Source organism: Rhopalosiphum maidis, chromosome 2 (assembly GCF_003676215.2).
Source record: "Rhopalosiphum maidis isolate BTI-1 chromosome 2, ASM367621v3, whole genome shotgun sequence".
NCBI lineage: Eukaryota > Metazoa > Arthropoda > Insecta > Hemiptera > Aphididae > Rhopalosiphum > Rhopalosiphum maidis.
In genome coordinates, this window is record NC_040878.1 from 2,272,816 (window position 1) to 2,286,720 (window position 13,905).

Genomic DNA, 13,905 nt, shown 5'->3' on the forward strand with positions numbered 1-13,905 from the left:
TTCGTAATGATTACAGTTTAAAATAGTTACATAAAAGTTTTTCAAAAAATTATATTCTACATTTTTTAATTTCGTGAACTATCTTACTAGAATAAAAAATATTAGTTAGGTTTTTTTGATGTGTGTTATTTAATTTTGTATTTTAATATCAATAGTGTATTTATTTGCATTAGTAATTTGTATATTGTATAATATTTTCAATATAATATTTATAGTAGGATTTTATATAGGCAACAGTTATAATTTATTGATTTAGTAAAATAAACATATATAATACATTTGTAAATTTTTCGATTTGCATAGTACATAATAAATAATTCTTTGATATTTTGTCCTAGGTGGAATTTTTCCGTTTGGTGTGCGGGGAAGCTTGGGGAAGGTTCTAGATTCTTATGATTTTTTTTTTAATTATCATTCTTATTATTCTTATTCCTAATCTTATTATTATTAATATTACTATTTTTATTGTTATTATAATTATCTTATTCTTAAAATAACTTTTATTTAAATTGTGCGTTCATCGGCGATTGCACTATTGGGGTTTCGACGGTTTCTTTGTTATCTGTCTTATCTGTCATAGAACACGAGACCGGTCCTGTTTTATCGCTAATGAACCAGGTATAAAAGGCCCGGCGAAACGGCCAGCATTAACATTCACTGTCTGTCCTCCGTCGTAGCAAGACCCACCCCGGGCAGACTTGCGCGATCATGGAAGGCATCTATGTAGTATCTATATTTTTTGTCAAAGGCTTTTTGGTTTTTAGTATATTATGTTGCCAACACATTATATTGCTTGTATTCGTATTATTAAATAGTGATTTTATTCATACCTATTCGGAGCTCCAACATTTCTTTAGTTCGAATTTTGCAGATCGACACATCTGTATTAAATATTTGCGTTAACGCATATTTTATTTATTTTGTTCCCGTATTATGCAATGAAGAGCCACTAGTAGGAATACATTATTCGTAAGTGTTCAAGTATATTATGTTTCCCAAACAAAACGTATATTCGTAAAACCCCGCTTCCCTGTGCGTTGTCGTCATTGTCGATATGCGCAGAGCTGGAGGGGTACGTTCCGCAGAAATGACGAATCGCGCGTACGTCGGATCTAGTGAGCAGATGGCACAGTTCCAGTGACTCGTCAGAGTTCCGCGTTACGAGTGTATCGTTCTTGTTTGAGCTGCCCGTCTCGTGTGCCACTGTAATGATTTGACAACGCGTGCGATTCGATTCTGATCCGATTATTCGGTGGCTGCGACGTCGTTGAATGACATACGAATCTGTTCGAAACATTGTACAGTTGTACACATTATGAATGTGTTAATTTTTTTTTAATGGTTGTAAAATTGTAACGTATAATAATTGTTTATTATACAAGACTTTTTTTTTGAAATACATTTATCCACGTTAATTTAGTTAGGTTTGTTGTTTATAAGCTCCTAATTATGAATACATTCTCTTATATATTTCCTATAAAACATGGGCAATTAACTCAATCGTGGTCAATCGCTGTTACAAAGTGAATCGTAAAATGTGTTGAAAAAAACACTCATAGATTTGATATCATCTTCTATTTATATAATAAAACGTGATAAATAAGTCATGTTCACAATAGTCAGGCCCAGTATCGCAGCAGTCATTTAGAAAAAAGGTCTAGATAATGTTGCCGCCGCGGCCTACCGATTTGATTATTTATCAATTTTTTTTTTCATAGCTATGTATATTTTGCATCAGAAAAACTGGTGATTTATAAACTCACTACGGCAAATGTTGCGTTTCCAGCGTTCCGTTCCAAATAAATAGAAGGGGAACGCTAAAAAAAATGGACAGCGATGGACACCGTCCGTGGGGCACACCTCCAATTCAAGTACTAAATCTGAGATAACAATTTCATAACATTTATATTATAATAACTTCTTAGGAATTTATACTAAATTACGAATACACCACTAAACAAATTAGTGAAGCCTTTAGAATCAACAAACAAGATATGATATATTGCTCCGAAAATTTGTATTTTATAATTTAATATAAAAACATAATATGTTATATTTATAATTTGTACGTCTTATCTAAAAATTATAAATGTACTAAGTGTCCAAGTGGTACATCAAAATGGTAAAATGTCTGTTATACAAGACTTAAAGAATAATAAAAATAATTTATCTACGTTATTAATATAGAATATACTCCAAATTTTAAATCTAAAATATTATAAATAATATGCACTTGTTATGTTCAGTGACGGATCCAGAGGGGGGTGATTGGGGCGATCGCCCTCCCTGTTCTTTCAAAAAAAATAGTTTAAGTTCCTGATTTTAATTTTTGACGTAATTATACTTCAAGGGTAACAAAATTATAGTGATATATTTTTTATTACTATAATCTACTATAAAAAATATTTTTTTTGTTCTGTACGAGACTGTGGAAAGTAACATATGTATGTACCTAAATAAATACTTTATCAAAATTAATGTGTGCTCTCTAAAAATCGCCCCCCCCCCCTGTTATCTTGGTCTGGATCCGCCCCTGGTTATGTTTATTATAATATTACAATTAAAATCATGGGTAATATACAATAAATGTTTGTTATACGTATAACAATATCATTCATTAATCACATTATATTATATATTTAACTAAATTTCTCAAATATTCTTTGTAAGTTTTGAATTCAGAAAAAATTTAGAATATTTTGATTATAATATTTTAAATAATAACTAACGAATAATCTAAAATAATTTTTGAAAACAAAATTATCCATGCATATTTAAAATATTTTAAACATAATATAGTTATAGTTTTTATACAACACTTTTGTATATAGATATAATTAAAAATACGGTTTTAGTTTACGCCCGTCCAGAAAATATAGCCCCACCACCAACATATCTACTACTTACTTATTTCTCTCGTATTTTCGGTACAAAATTATTTAGGTAAATTCTAGACAAATTATTTGACATTGAAAAGATAAAAATAAATGCATTATTATTAAGTAAACTTTATTTTATAGTATACATATTAATTCATTTAGTATGTTAATATGTAGATTACATAGATATAATCATGCAAGTTGCCAAAATTCTGTTATATGTTTTAGCATTTTGGTGAACAGATAGCGTCCTTTTAGTTTACTTTTCCACGTTTAAACTCTAAATATGAATCAAAAAAGTTTCTCTTAGTCTTTCTTCGTTTTTGTAGTTGCCTCATTTAGTAGTTATTAGTTCTTTCTCTCCATCCACTCTACATTCTGTTTGTGAGCTACACTTATAAGTTATATAGGGTCTACAAAGTTATATTTGTGTTTTTTATCAAGTGATTAAAACGGCCGGTTTGTTGAATACTATTGTTAAATGGGCATACGGCGCCAACAATCTTTGATCCAATTCGTATACATTTACAAATTATTGGTAATAAGTAATTACGTGTTTTCCGATTGATCCGATACGACCATAAGCGTAAATTGGAAGGGAGGGGGGTCTTAGTACCTCCAAACATTTGTATAGCCCCTCTATTGTTTTTTTTTTAAGTTTTTAAATAAATTTCATATTTACATTTAATGTTCGTGCATGAATTTTGTATTGTAAATCTATAATAAAATTAGAATGGTTGAGCTACGTTAATATTTTATAACGATAACGATCAGAGCCAAATTTGGGAAATATGGGCCCGGGCAATATAATTTTAGAGGTCTTTAATATTTGTTTAATATAATTTAAAAAAGACAGTGAACATGAGTGAACAAAATTTCTAATACTTTTATAATATGTAAATACTTTTAAATTCCACTAAAAAACGTGACTAATTTATATAGTTAATGTCTAACGAAAGCAATAATATCATAAAATTTCACAGTACTACTATAATATTAGATTATCAACAGGGGCCAGTGGCTGCAGCCCCCTAGTCGCCGTCTAAGTTGGGTTCTGAATCAACGATAACATGTTATGTATACGCGTATACGCCATGACAAAATAGATTTCTAGAAATGGTTTACGCGACGTGCGATGTAAAATTTAGTGTCTATTATTGTAGTTCATTGGAAAAATCATTCCAATCAGACTATTCTTGAACAATTATTAATTGATATAAAGAAAATGGAATTAACTATTAAATTATCATTTAATCATTTATCTATAATAAACGTTACAATAACTTTGTAAAATGCTTATGTAAGGGGTGCGGGGGGCGAAGCCTGTTCTATATTTATAATTTACACCTATGTATATAATAAAGCATTCATCAGTTTAACGCCTTTAACACCGTATATTATTATGTTATTATTACAAAGAGAAATAAGTGAAGGTTGTTAAATCGACCTGTGTGGCGAACAAATATTTTCTGGGTGGTCGTAATATAAACCAGTCATATTACCACTATTCATTGATATTATCAAAACTCAATCCAAATATTTGTTTAACATTTTTTATTTATATTAAAGTTCTTGAACTATAAATTTGTTGACTTTGACACTATAATTATAAAGGTATACTATATACTCCGAATTATACTGTAAAATTATTGTATGCGCTTTAAAAAAAAAAAACAGGTAGCCTGGAGAGACAAGCTGTCTTCTTTTAATATACCCCTGTCTATACCAATCTAATTGACAATAAAGCAATAATATTTTTGAAAATAAATTTGAATGAGGCAATAGTCTTGAAGTTTAGTTGAGATAATGACTTCCCCGCTTTTTAAATATTAACTTTTATCTTCCTCTAAATTTGATTTAATATTTTATAAAAATTAAAAAATATATTTGTGATAAAAATTGATGTATGAAAAAAGTGGAAAAGTAGTTTTACATTTTGTGTAAAAATTACACGTTATTGTATATAATAGTGTCTACTTGTCCACGCGGCTCGTTTCAATAGTCCTTCATACAATCATATGATTATATCGTTCAAAATCATTTCAATAGAATAATCAGTTTTTTAATAAGTATAAATGTATACTTATAGATTTATGATAAATCTGTAATCGGTTATAAAAATGGTAAATGCAAAATATATGGCAACAGAAAGTGCTATCCCGTGCAATTGCTCTCCCTTGAAATCTCCCCCGCCCCAAACACATCACTGCAGATCACCGTGTATAATATTGTCATTTTTCGGCATAAACTATGAATTTTACAGCACTAATATTACGTTATTTTTTATACAAATTATTAGTTTAGACATTTTTAATTGTAGTGATTCTATAAAAGTTCTAATACGAGTAGGTATAGTTAAAATATTTTTGACTGCGATCACGCGTGACTTCTATTTTTAGGTTTTATTTATGGACTTAACAAATCATTAATATCATAATATATTATGCCAAGAGTTTTCAAACTGTTTAGGTAGGTACGCGAATACGGTCCGCAATTAATATACGCGCAAAGCGTTCAATAATAATATGATATATTTTGACGTGTTCCGTGAAAAAGATTGTGAACTTCTGCAGGTACACATTACGTCATTTCGTATGTACAACTTCCATAGTTTCCGAATAACGACATTGTCGCCTCAGTGGAAGTCGTCTCAGTACGAGGAACCGCCTGCAAAGTATATTATTGTAATTCGAATATTATGTCCTCCGAATAAACGAGCGAGTATAGTTGATTAAAGGCGAGTGCTCGCGATTTTCGGAAGGCGACTCATCGGGTTTTCACTTTTCTCCGCCGCGCCGACCGGGCTGCCGGGCGGTGAGGGGACCGGTGTGGGGAGGGGGCACCGTCCGCCGCGGCCGTGTCGCACGTGCAGTTACGCGGCGCGCCGCCGGCCGTTCAACAAGTAGAAACTTCCGCGCAATCCCTCGGCCGGTGCGGCGCGCAGGGCGCACGGAATAATACCTCCGCGACGACGAGGGCTCGGAGGCCGACACGTCGCGGTAGCGTCGACGACAGTCGTAGTAGTACGCGCGCCGCGATGTGTACACCGCCGCGGTCGTCGTCGTGCACGTCGTGTCACCGGTCATCGGTACCGCCGGAACCGGCGCGGTGAAATGATATGATATAATTGTCATTGCGATCGTGTCGTACAGGTGCAGTCTTACCGGTCATATTCACCACACACATATATAGTATTATATTTTGTGCGTATATTGCCCGTAGTGTGGTGTACGTTTCAGTCGACGACAATATTATTAGTTTTGTATTCGATTTATCGCATTTACCGACCGATATACTGTAATTGAACGCGTCACTCGATCGCGTGTGTAGTGCGCGAATACCAACCGCATATCGTAAATATATTAAACGGTTTTTTTTTTATTTTTATTTTTTCGTCGTAGTTGTTACTGTTGTTATTCCAATGGCAGCTACCGAATGGATCACGGCCATCGACAAAAGGTACTTTTCACCCATCTACCTTACATACGTCATGGCGTACTACGATGATTATAAGTCATAACGCGTATAATAGGTGTACAAGTGTACAACTATAATATTGTGTTATGTCATGCAGTGGTGTAGCCAAGCGCGCGGGGGGGGGGGCTAAAGGGGCTATGGCCTCCCCCGTTGGTCGTATTTTTTTTATATAGTTTTGAAATATTTATAAATTCAAATATGGAAATTGTTTCACAAATTTTAATAATTTAAAACAGTAAAATATACGTTAACGGCAAATCAACGTAAATGTGTTATCAGTATTTTTGTTTTGTTTCGTTTTTGATTTTCAATAATTCAAGTTAAAAGCATTTAGCTCCCCTCCCCACAAAAAAACCTGTTTACGCTTCTATGTACATGCATATGGTTTGATTGAAATATCTAATTAACAAAAAATCGGTATTGTTAAATAAGAAAAATTATCAGGTGGTTTAGGCCTGAGTATGGGACTTACAACTTACAAGTGTAACCCTCCTACGAGGAAAAATAAGTTGGGGGAAATTAGTAGTATTAGTAGAATGATTCGATGGAATAATCATAAGACGTATATGGAAATAAAACCTATCGTTCATTATTCATTTTTATTTTTATTATAATAGTTAAGAACCAGAGCCCGTAGCATGTTAATTTACGCTCCTGGCCATTTAACATATTTCCGCCCTTGTAAAAATTATTTACCCCCTCTCCCTCGCCCACGTACTTACACATATAAAAGATTTATACATTTGTTATTTTATTTTATTTTTATTAGCTATTATAATAATTATTATATTTAATAAGAAAAAAAAAACACTGCCAAACTTATTATAACCTTATATAATAATTTAAAAAATAATTGTACTTTTATACATTTCAAAATTTCACTTTTCGTGCTTTTTTAGTGGCAAATTCATCTATAATATTTTCAGAATTAATTTTTGAAGCCAATTCACAGTCAATCGATATAATACTCATATTTGTCAATTTTTCCTGTGACATTGTAGACCTTAGATATTTCTTAATAATTTTCAGTTTACTAAATCTTTTTTCACAAATATTTCCTTTCGTGGACTGATACAAAAAGACTAAATACTAAAATAGGAGTAGTTATCTACCACCTATAAATATGAATAAATTGATGAAGGTCTTTAAAGTATAAAAATAAAATATTTAGAATCCTAATTTTAAATTAAACTTGCAGCTATGAGTTAATAATAATAATCGATTTTGAAAATCATTGTGTTAACAATTGTCATGCGTGCCAAGATGGGGTGGTGGTATAAACAACAGTTTAAGCTTCTATAAAATAAAAATAAAAACAAATTATCGGCAATTAACAGTTCTTAAAATATCACTCGGGCACTTGGTGTCTTTGTGTTATATAAAATGATATATTATTTTGTAAACACTTGTAAATTGTAATATTTTTGTACACAATTCACCATAATAAAGTACTATAGCGTAGCTATTCTAGTATAATTGTTTTTCCCATATTGTAAATAAAATTTATGCTATTAATAATTGGTATAATTTATCAATATATGGTATATTTTATTCTGGATTTTGCGTCCCGTTTTTCGTTGCGCTGTTAAGAACCCAACTAAAAATAATTCATATTTCTTGAAAATTAAAAATATTAAAGGAAGTTACGTCCTTGTTTATGTCTTATATTTTTCCGAATAAGATTTTATAATTAATTGACATAGTCTTCAATGAAAAATTGGCCATCAAATGTGTCGAAAAAATGTAATTTGAATGTATTAAACTAATTTGAGTATCGTCTACTAATTTTAATTCCCCTTTTTTTATTTTTTTTATCGCTAACCATTTTTATATTTTAAAATCATATCAATGATTAATTTATTAATACATATATTTCTATTTATTAATAATTGTTCACTATGTTTTTTATTTATTAATTAAACGATTATTTTAAATCCGTGGATTTAAGAAAATTGACAATAACTAAATTTCAAAACGCCTAACAAAAGAATTTTTCTTGTATTTGTACATATGGAATCTATTGTTACTCATATAATGGATATAAAACCGTGTATTATACGACCCATGTAATAATGGGGATCCTTCAACTTGATGAAAATTGATTTATTTTTGTTTATTTACTTGATTTATAATCGAGTAAAGGACTTTATTATACGAAGTGGTTAGTTCAAAGTTTAACGTTTTATCTATAAGATTACATATTATACTGTCGTAGTGTCTGGAACCGTGTATAACTACAAAACGCAACATGAGCACGAGAAAAATCTAGTGGGTTGATCTTCATTGAGTCAAGTTTGTATATAGGTAGATACAACTTAATAATTATAATAATATAAAAAATTTTATTTTGATGTTCATTATGATGCATTATCATATTTTTTGTTGTAAATTTTTATTTCGAAATATTATTCTTATAGACTGTTTTTTCTATAGTTGTTCAAAATGAGAGATTATAATAGTTTTTAATGTCTTGGTAATAATGTTATTTGAAAAAAAAAATGTACAATGTATTTCATTGATTAATTTAACATCTATTTTTGTTTAACCATTTTCAAAAAATTAAAAATAAGCATTGTTGAAATCATACACATATACTTACATACACTTTTTATTTTAATATTTATCGAAATGTAGACGGCATTTTAATAATATTTAAACAAAACATAATTTACAAATAATAAATTATATAATATTATGATAGGTAATAGGTATGTGAATTGTATATTATAATATTATATAATAGGTTTATATAGTATTTAATGTATTTTACTGTCTTTAGATCATTTGTATCTTGTACAGTTGCTATCAAAGTGCGTATACATTAATAAGTGGGTTACTAAATATTTTTGAAAAATTAATCAATTGATTTATTCATATTTTCTGTAATTTTTCTTTGATTTGTTGTAGTAGTTTTCTTACATTTTTCATCAATAATATTTCTTTCAAGTGCTCTTTTGTTCCGTATTGCTAGTTATTGTATTTTTTGTCTGTTTCATTTGATTTCTTCTCTAGTTAATGTCAGACATTTTTCACCTTTTCAATTCTTAGGATATTCTTAAAAATAAAGTAATATTTTCTTTTCTTTTTCTTTTTTCATCCTTGTTTGTTTATTCTAACAGAACTTGAATTTTTCAAATTACACGGATTTTCCATATTGTATCATCGTCTAAGATTTGTTCAAGTATTTTTTTTTTTTTGTTTTTACGATTAAAATTACATTTTTAACAGAACAATTAATTTATTGATTTTTTAGGATAGTATATATTTTGCAGGTTAATTTATTACATATGTTTTTAAATTTTATTTTGTTTGTATATCAAATAAAAACACGTCAAAATTACAAAATAACGTGTTATTTACTAATTTATCGTAAAATTCAAGATTTTAAATTGTAAAGGTTAAATAGGTTAAAAATCCTAGGTTTAATGAAAAAATTCCCGACAATTTGTCATGAAGTATCATTAAATATTATGTAATTTAAAAATAAAAATTAAAAACAAAATATAGACGTTTGAATTATTGTAGTTATTGTGTTTATTTTATATACTATACCTACAATCATAAAAGTTTAATAAATTTCAAAGTGTATAATTTACATGTACAATTTATGATTTTAAAATCATTAAATTCATCATAAATGAGTAATGTGTGTTAAAAATATAATATATTACATAGGTATTGCATAAGTGTGTATGTGTGTGAGGTGCGTAATGTTCATAATTAATTATAAAATATTTATAAAAACTTGGGTTACGGGTATGAAGATATTTATATAGTACCAAAAATTATATACAAATATTTTATTACTTAATTCTTAATTTTTAACAGCCTAGAAATTTAAACTTTCGACAATAAATAACATTTGTAGTTTATGAAACCAATAGGGAATATGTATTTTAAAACTGTATATAGTTTATAATTATTTTATGTTCACTGTATATTTATGATGAGATGTATTAACAATTTGTCATAATGATGTCATACAGATAAATTATTATTATTATTAGTATTCAATATATTTTAGAGTGTATTAAAATATCATGAAAATATTAATTAACAAATTCTTTATTCAAGCATATAAATTTTCAAATTTTAACGAGTACGTTTTTAATTCAATCATGAGGAAACTTAGTTTATAGATATTATACTAATTGCTATTTACTAAAATTTTATCATTTTTTAAAATGGAAAATTAATGTTTTCATTTTAACTACATCAAATGAATTTACTTACTTATCTAGTAATATATTTTAAATATTAAAAATAAAAGATATTTAATAAAAGTAAAAAAAAAATCAATTAATGTGTGTGTTTAATTTGATGAGATAATTTTTTAAATTGTACCTATAATATTATAATATTTTGTAGTTAGAAAATTTGTTGTTTTTTTAAATTTTATTCTGTCTAGTTGAACCTTTTTCATAATTTAAATTTGGAACAAAAGAATCTCATTATTTATAAAGAGTTGGAATATATTTTTTTCCCTATGGTTGTTGTTTAAAATATATTCTCTTTTGTCTCATTTGTCTTTTTTTTTAAGAAATATTGAGATAAATTATGCATATTTACAAATCTATTGGAGATATATATAATAATATATTTTTAATGAAATATTTTTTAATTTTATATTTTTTGTACCTACATTGATTTTCCAGTACAATTTTTCATTCTTTTCAAAAGGAAATTGTAAATTAATTTAGCATAAAATTTAACATAATATATAATTTTAATTATATTTACTAAAATAAAATATGTATTTTATTAAAATTATCTACCTGGTTTTATATCATATTAATATTTAAATGTGACATATTACGTTATTTTTTAAATTTATTTTGATACTCTTAATATGTGTAAAGAGGTAGCTTGGTCATATTTTTCAGCTTAGAAAATACAAATCTAAGTAGCCTACAGATTTTTTTTTTTTTATGGTTTTGGTTCTACTTTTGTATTAGCAATTATTTAATATACATTATACTTTAAATAATAAAGTAGCAAATGTTTAAATGTATAAGCTATAAATTGATTTAAATCCTACAATTCAATAGTTAAATATACACATTTAATGCATAAACGTCTAAATAATTAATACGATTATTTCAAAAGAGTTTTCCCTTAGAACATCTGACACTTATAATAGCTAAGCTTCCTGTTACGCAATTTGTTTTTATTTTAAATAGTTTGATATATTATTGGAAAATTGTTTGTTAGAATCCATAAGCATAAAGTATCCAACTTATCTTCGTTTAGCGAAGGGGTTTTAATAACTTTGAAAACTGCAAATGAGCGAGCGTTCGCAAGCCATCTAGTTTCAAAATAAATATTTAAGCAAGTTTTAAACAGTCAAGTAATTGAATACTAGTTTAAACATTACCTGATAAGGAAGCGTAAGAAAGTACTCGTATGCACAAAATGATTGTTGATGTGAATCACTATATATAACTTATATATATATATATGTATATACCGTAAAAAGTTAAATAATTCAGTTTTCCTACACTGTTATTTCTCTGTAAATTTATGTAAATATTTGTATTATAAAAATGTTTATTGTTTATGCCAACAATATATTATCGGTGATATTCATTTTTCTACAAATTATATTTTTCTATATTACAATATGAACCAGGTCATGTTTTTTAAATTATAATCCAACTTGAAACTAATCATATTAATAAAAATAATATTTTTAAATTTTAGACTAAGTGAATATAAAGATAAATTACAGTTTTACTTGTTAGTGTATTATGTACAAAAAAATGTTGAGAGTACAATTTATATCTTATGTAAATATTTTCATAAATACTAAATGGCAAACACTTATAATATGGGTACATAATATATTTTTTTAAAGTTTTGGAACAAAAATTACTTAAACGATTTTAAATTTTACCTATCCTATCCTAACCTAATTGAATTTAATTGCGGATAATACCAAATACAAATTAATGAATACTATTTATTAATTAAGTCATAATTCTTTATTCAGTTGATGATTAGTAATTATCCAAAGGCCAAAATATAGAATAATCTGTACAGTTCATATTAACGATTGCTGAGTGTCAAGATGATGAACTGGGCAAGTTGTAATGAAGTTTATATTCTTGAAAAAAATTATGCTTTTAGTCTACAATCGTTATATTTTATTTCTAGTTGAGTATTAAAATTTGTAAGTTTAAATATGAAGATTAAATTTTTTCTTCTGTAGGTACGTGGCATTTAGTAACAATAGATATATACAAAATATAATACATAAAAGTTTTATACTTTTATTTTTGAAGTAAAATATATGAATTGTAATGATTTCTATAAAATGAAAAACTGGTATAATATATGGACTATAACTGTAAATAAATAATAATAGTTATTAAAGAAAAGTTTTTTTTAAAACAATCTGATTGTGTGATTTATATATTTTATTCAAATTTCTCAATGATTAATCTAATAAATTAAAAATTAACTGTAACGTAAATAATTATCATAAGAAGTTCTTATATATACTGCATGAAATACGATATTCTATTCTACCTCGGGTAAATCACTTATTTTGGTAGATCACTCAGATGGATTCATTTTAATTATATTATATTACCGATTTAATAAAAGAAATTGTTGGATTATTGTTTAAAATTTGAAATAAGTGGTACATCATTATATTGGAAAAACTATTCTGTGTATATAGTTCAATATTATTCAACATGCGCGTAAATGTTTAAAAAATATATTTGATATCATCAAAATACTTATTATAGTAATAAGTAGGTGCTACTAATTTTCAACACATATATTAAATTATAACTTTTTTTTTTTTAATAACAAAATAATAAAAGGAATTTTTAGGTATTTTTATCGAGTTAATTTTATATTAATTAGAACTATTTATATTTATACTACATTGAATACTAGAAAATATACTATATAGCTTCAACAAAGATGAATAATCAAAAATTCTGGAACGATAGAGTAACAAAATCTGTGGAGAAACTGAGAAATGATTTCTTGGTTGACCCAAAACAATACGAGAAGACATAGTAAAAAAGGATGTGGAATCATTAGGTGGGGAGGCACGAATTGGGAGGAAAAAGCCTATAGGTAGGAAAGGAGGTTAGACTGGATGGAAGATTAGGTGTGAAATGTTCTAAAGTGGTACAAATCATCTCAAAATATGAAAATCAACGACAAAATAATTTTAGACATTTTTGTTTTAAATTAGGTAGGAGGTATACATTTAAGAATTTTTACTGGACATATAATATTAGGTACATCGAATTATAACTTATACGCATGCATTTAATGAGGGTTAAGGTGTTAACATCCGTGCACTAAATTTAGTGTCTACCAGGTTAATAAATATCTTCCGTTAAACAACCTGATATGTAAGCTATTATTATACTCGTAATTGGGCGTATCCATTTCCGCTAAAATGCTGACATTCGATTATCTATATATTATGTGTTTCCGGGTAAAAAAAAATCACTAGCACGAAATCAATTCTTCACGAATTGATACAAATTATTTTGATTTTTAAAATTAAAAAAAAACGTTAAAA

General features: G+C 27.6%; 1 protein-coding gene across 1 annotated transcript in view; it reads left to right on the forward strand.

Moving 5' to 3' along the window:
- Nucleotides 1–5,850: 5,850 nt before the first annotated feature.
- The window catches only part of LOC113551411 (rap guanine nucleotide exchange factor 4), a 191,562-nt gene continuing 183,507 nt past the window's right edge, over nt 5,851–13,905 (forward strand). The window contains exon 1 of the mRNA XM_026953644.1: nt 5,851–6,338. Within this exon, the coding sequence (XP_026809445.1) occupies nt 6,301–6,338 (38 nt within the window). The 5' untranslated portion in view covers nt 5,851–6,300. The remainder of the gene's footprint in view (nt 6,339–13,905) is intronic.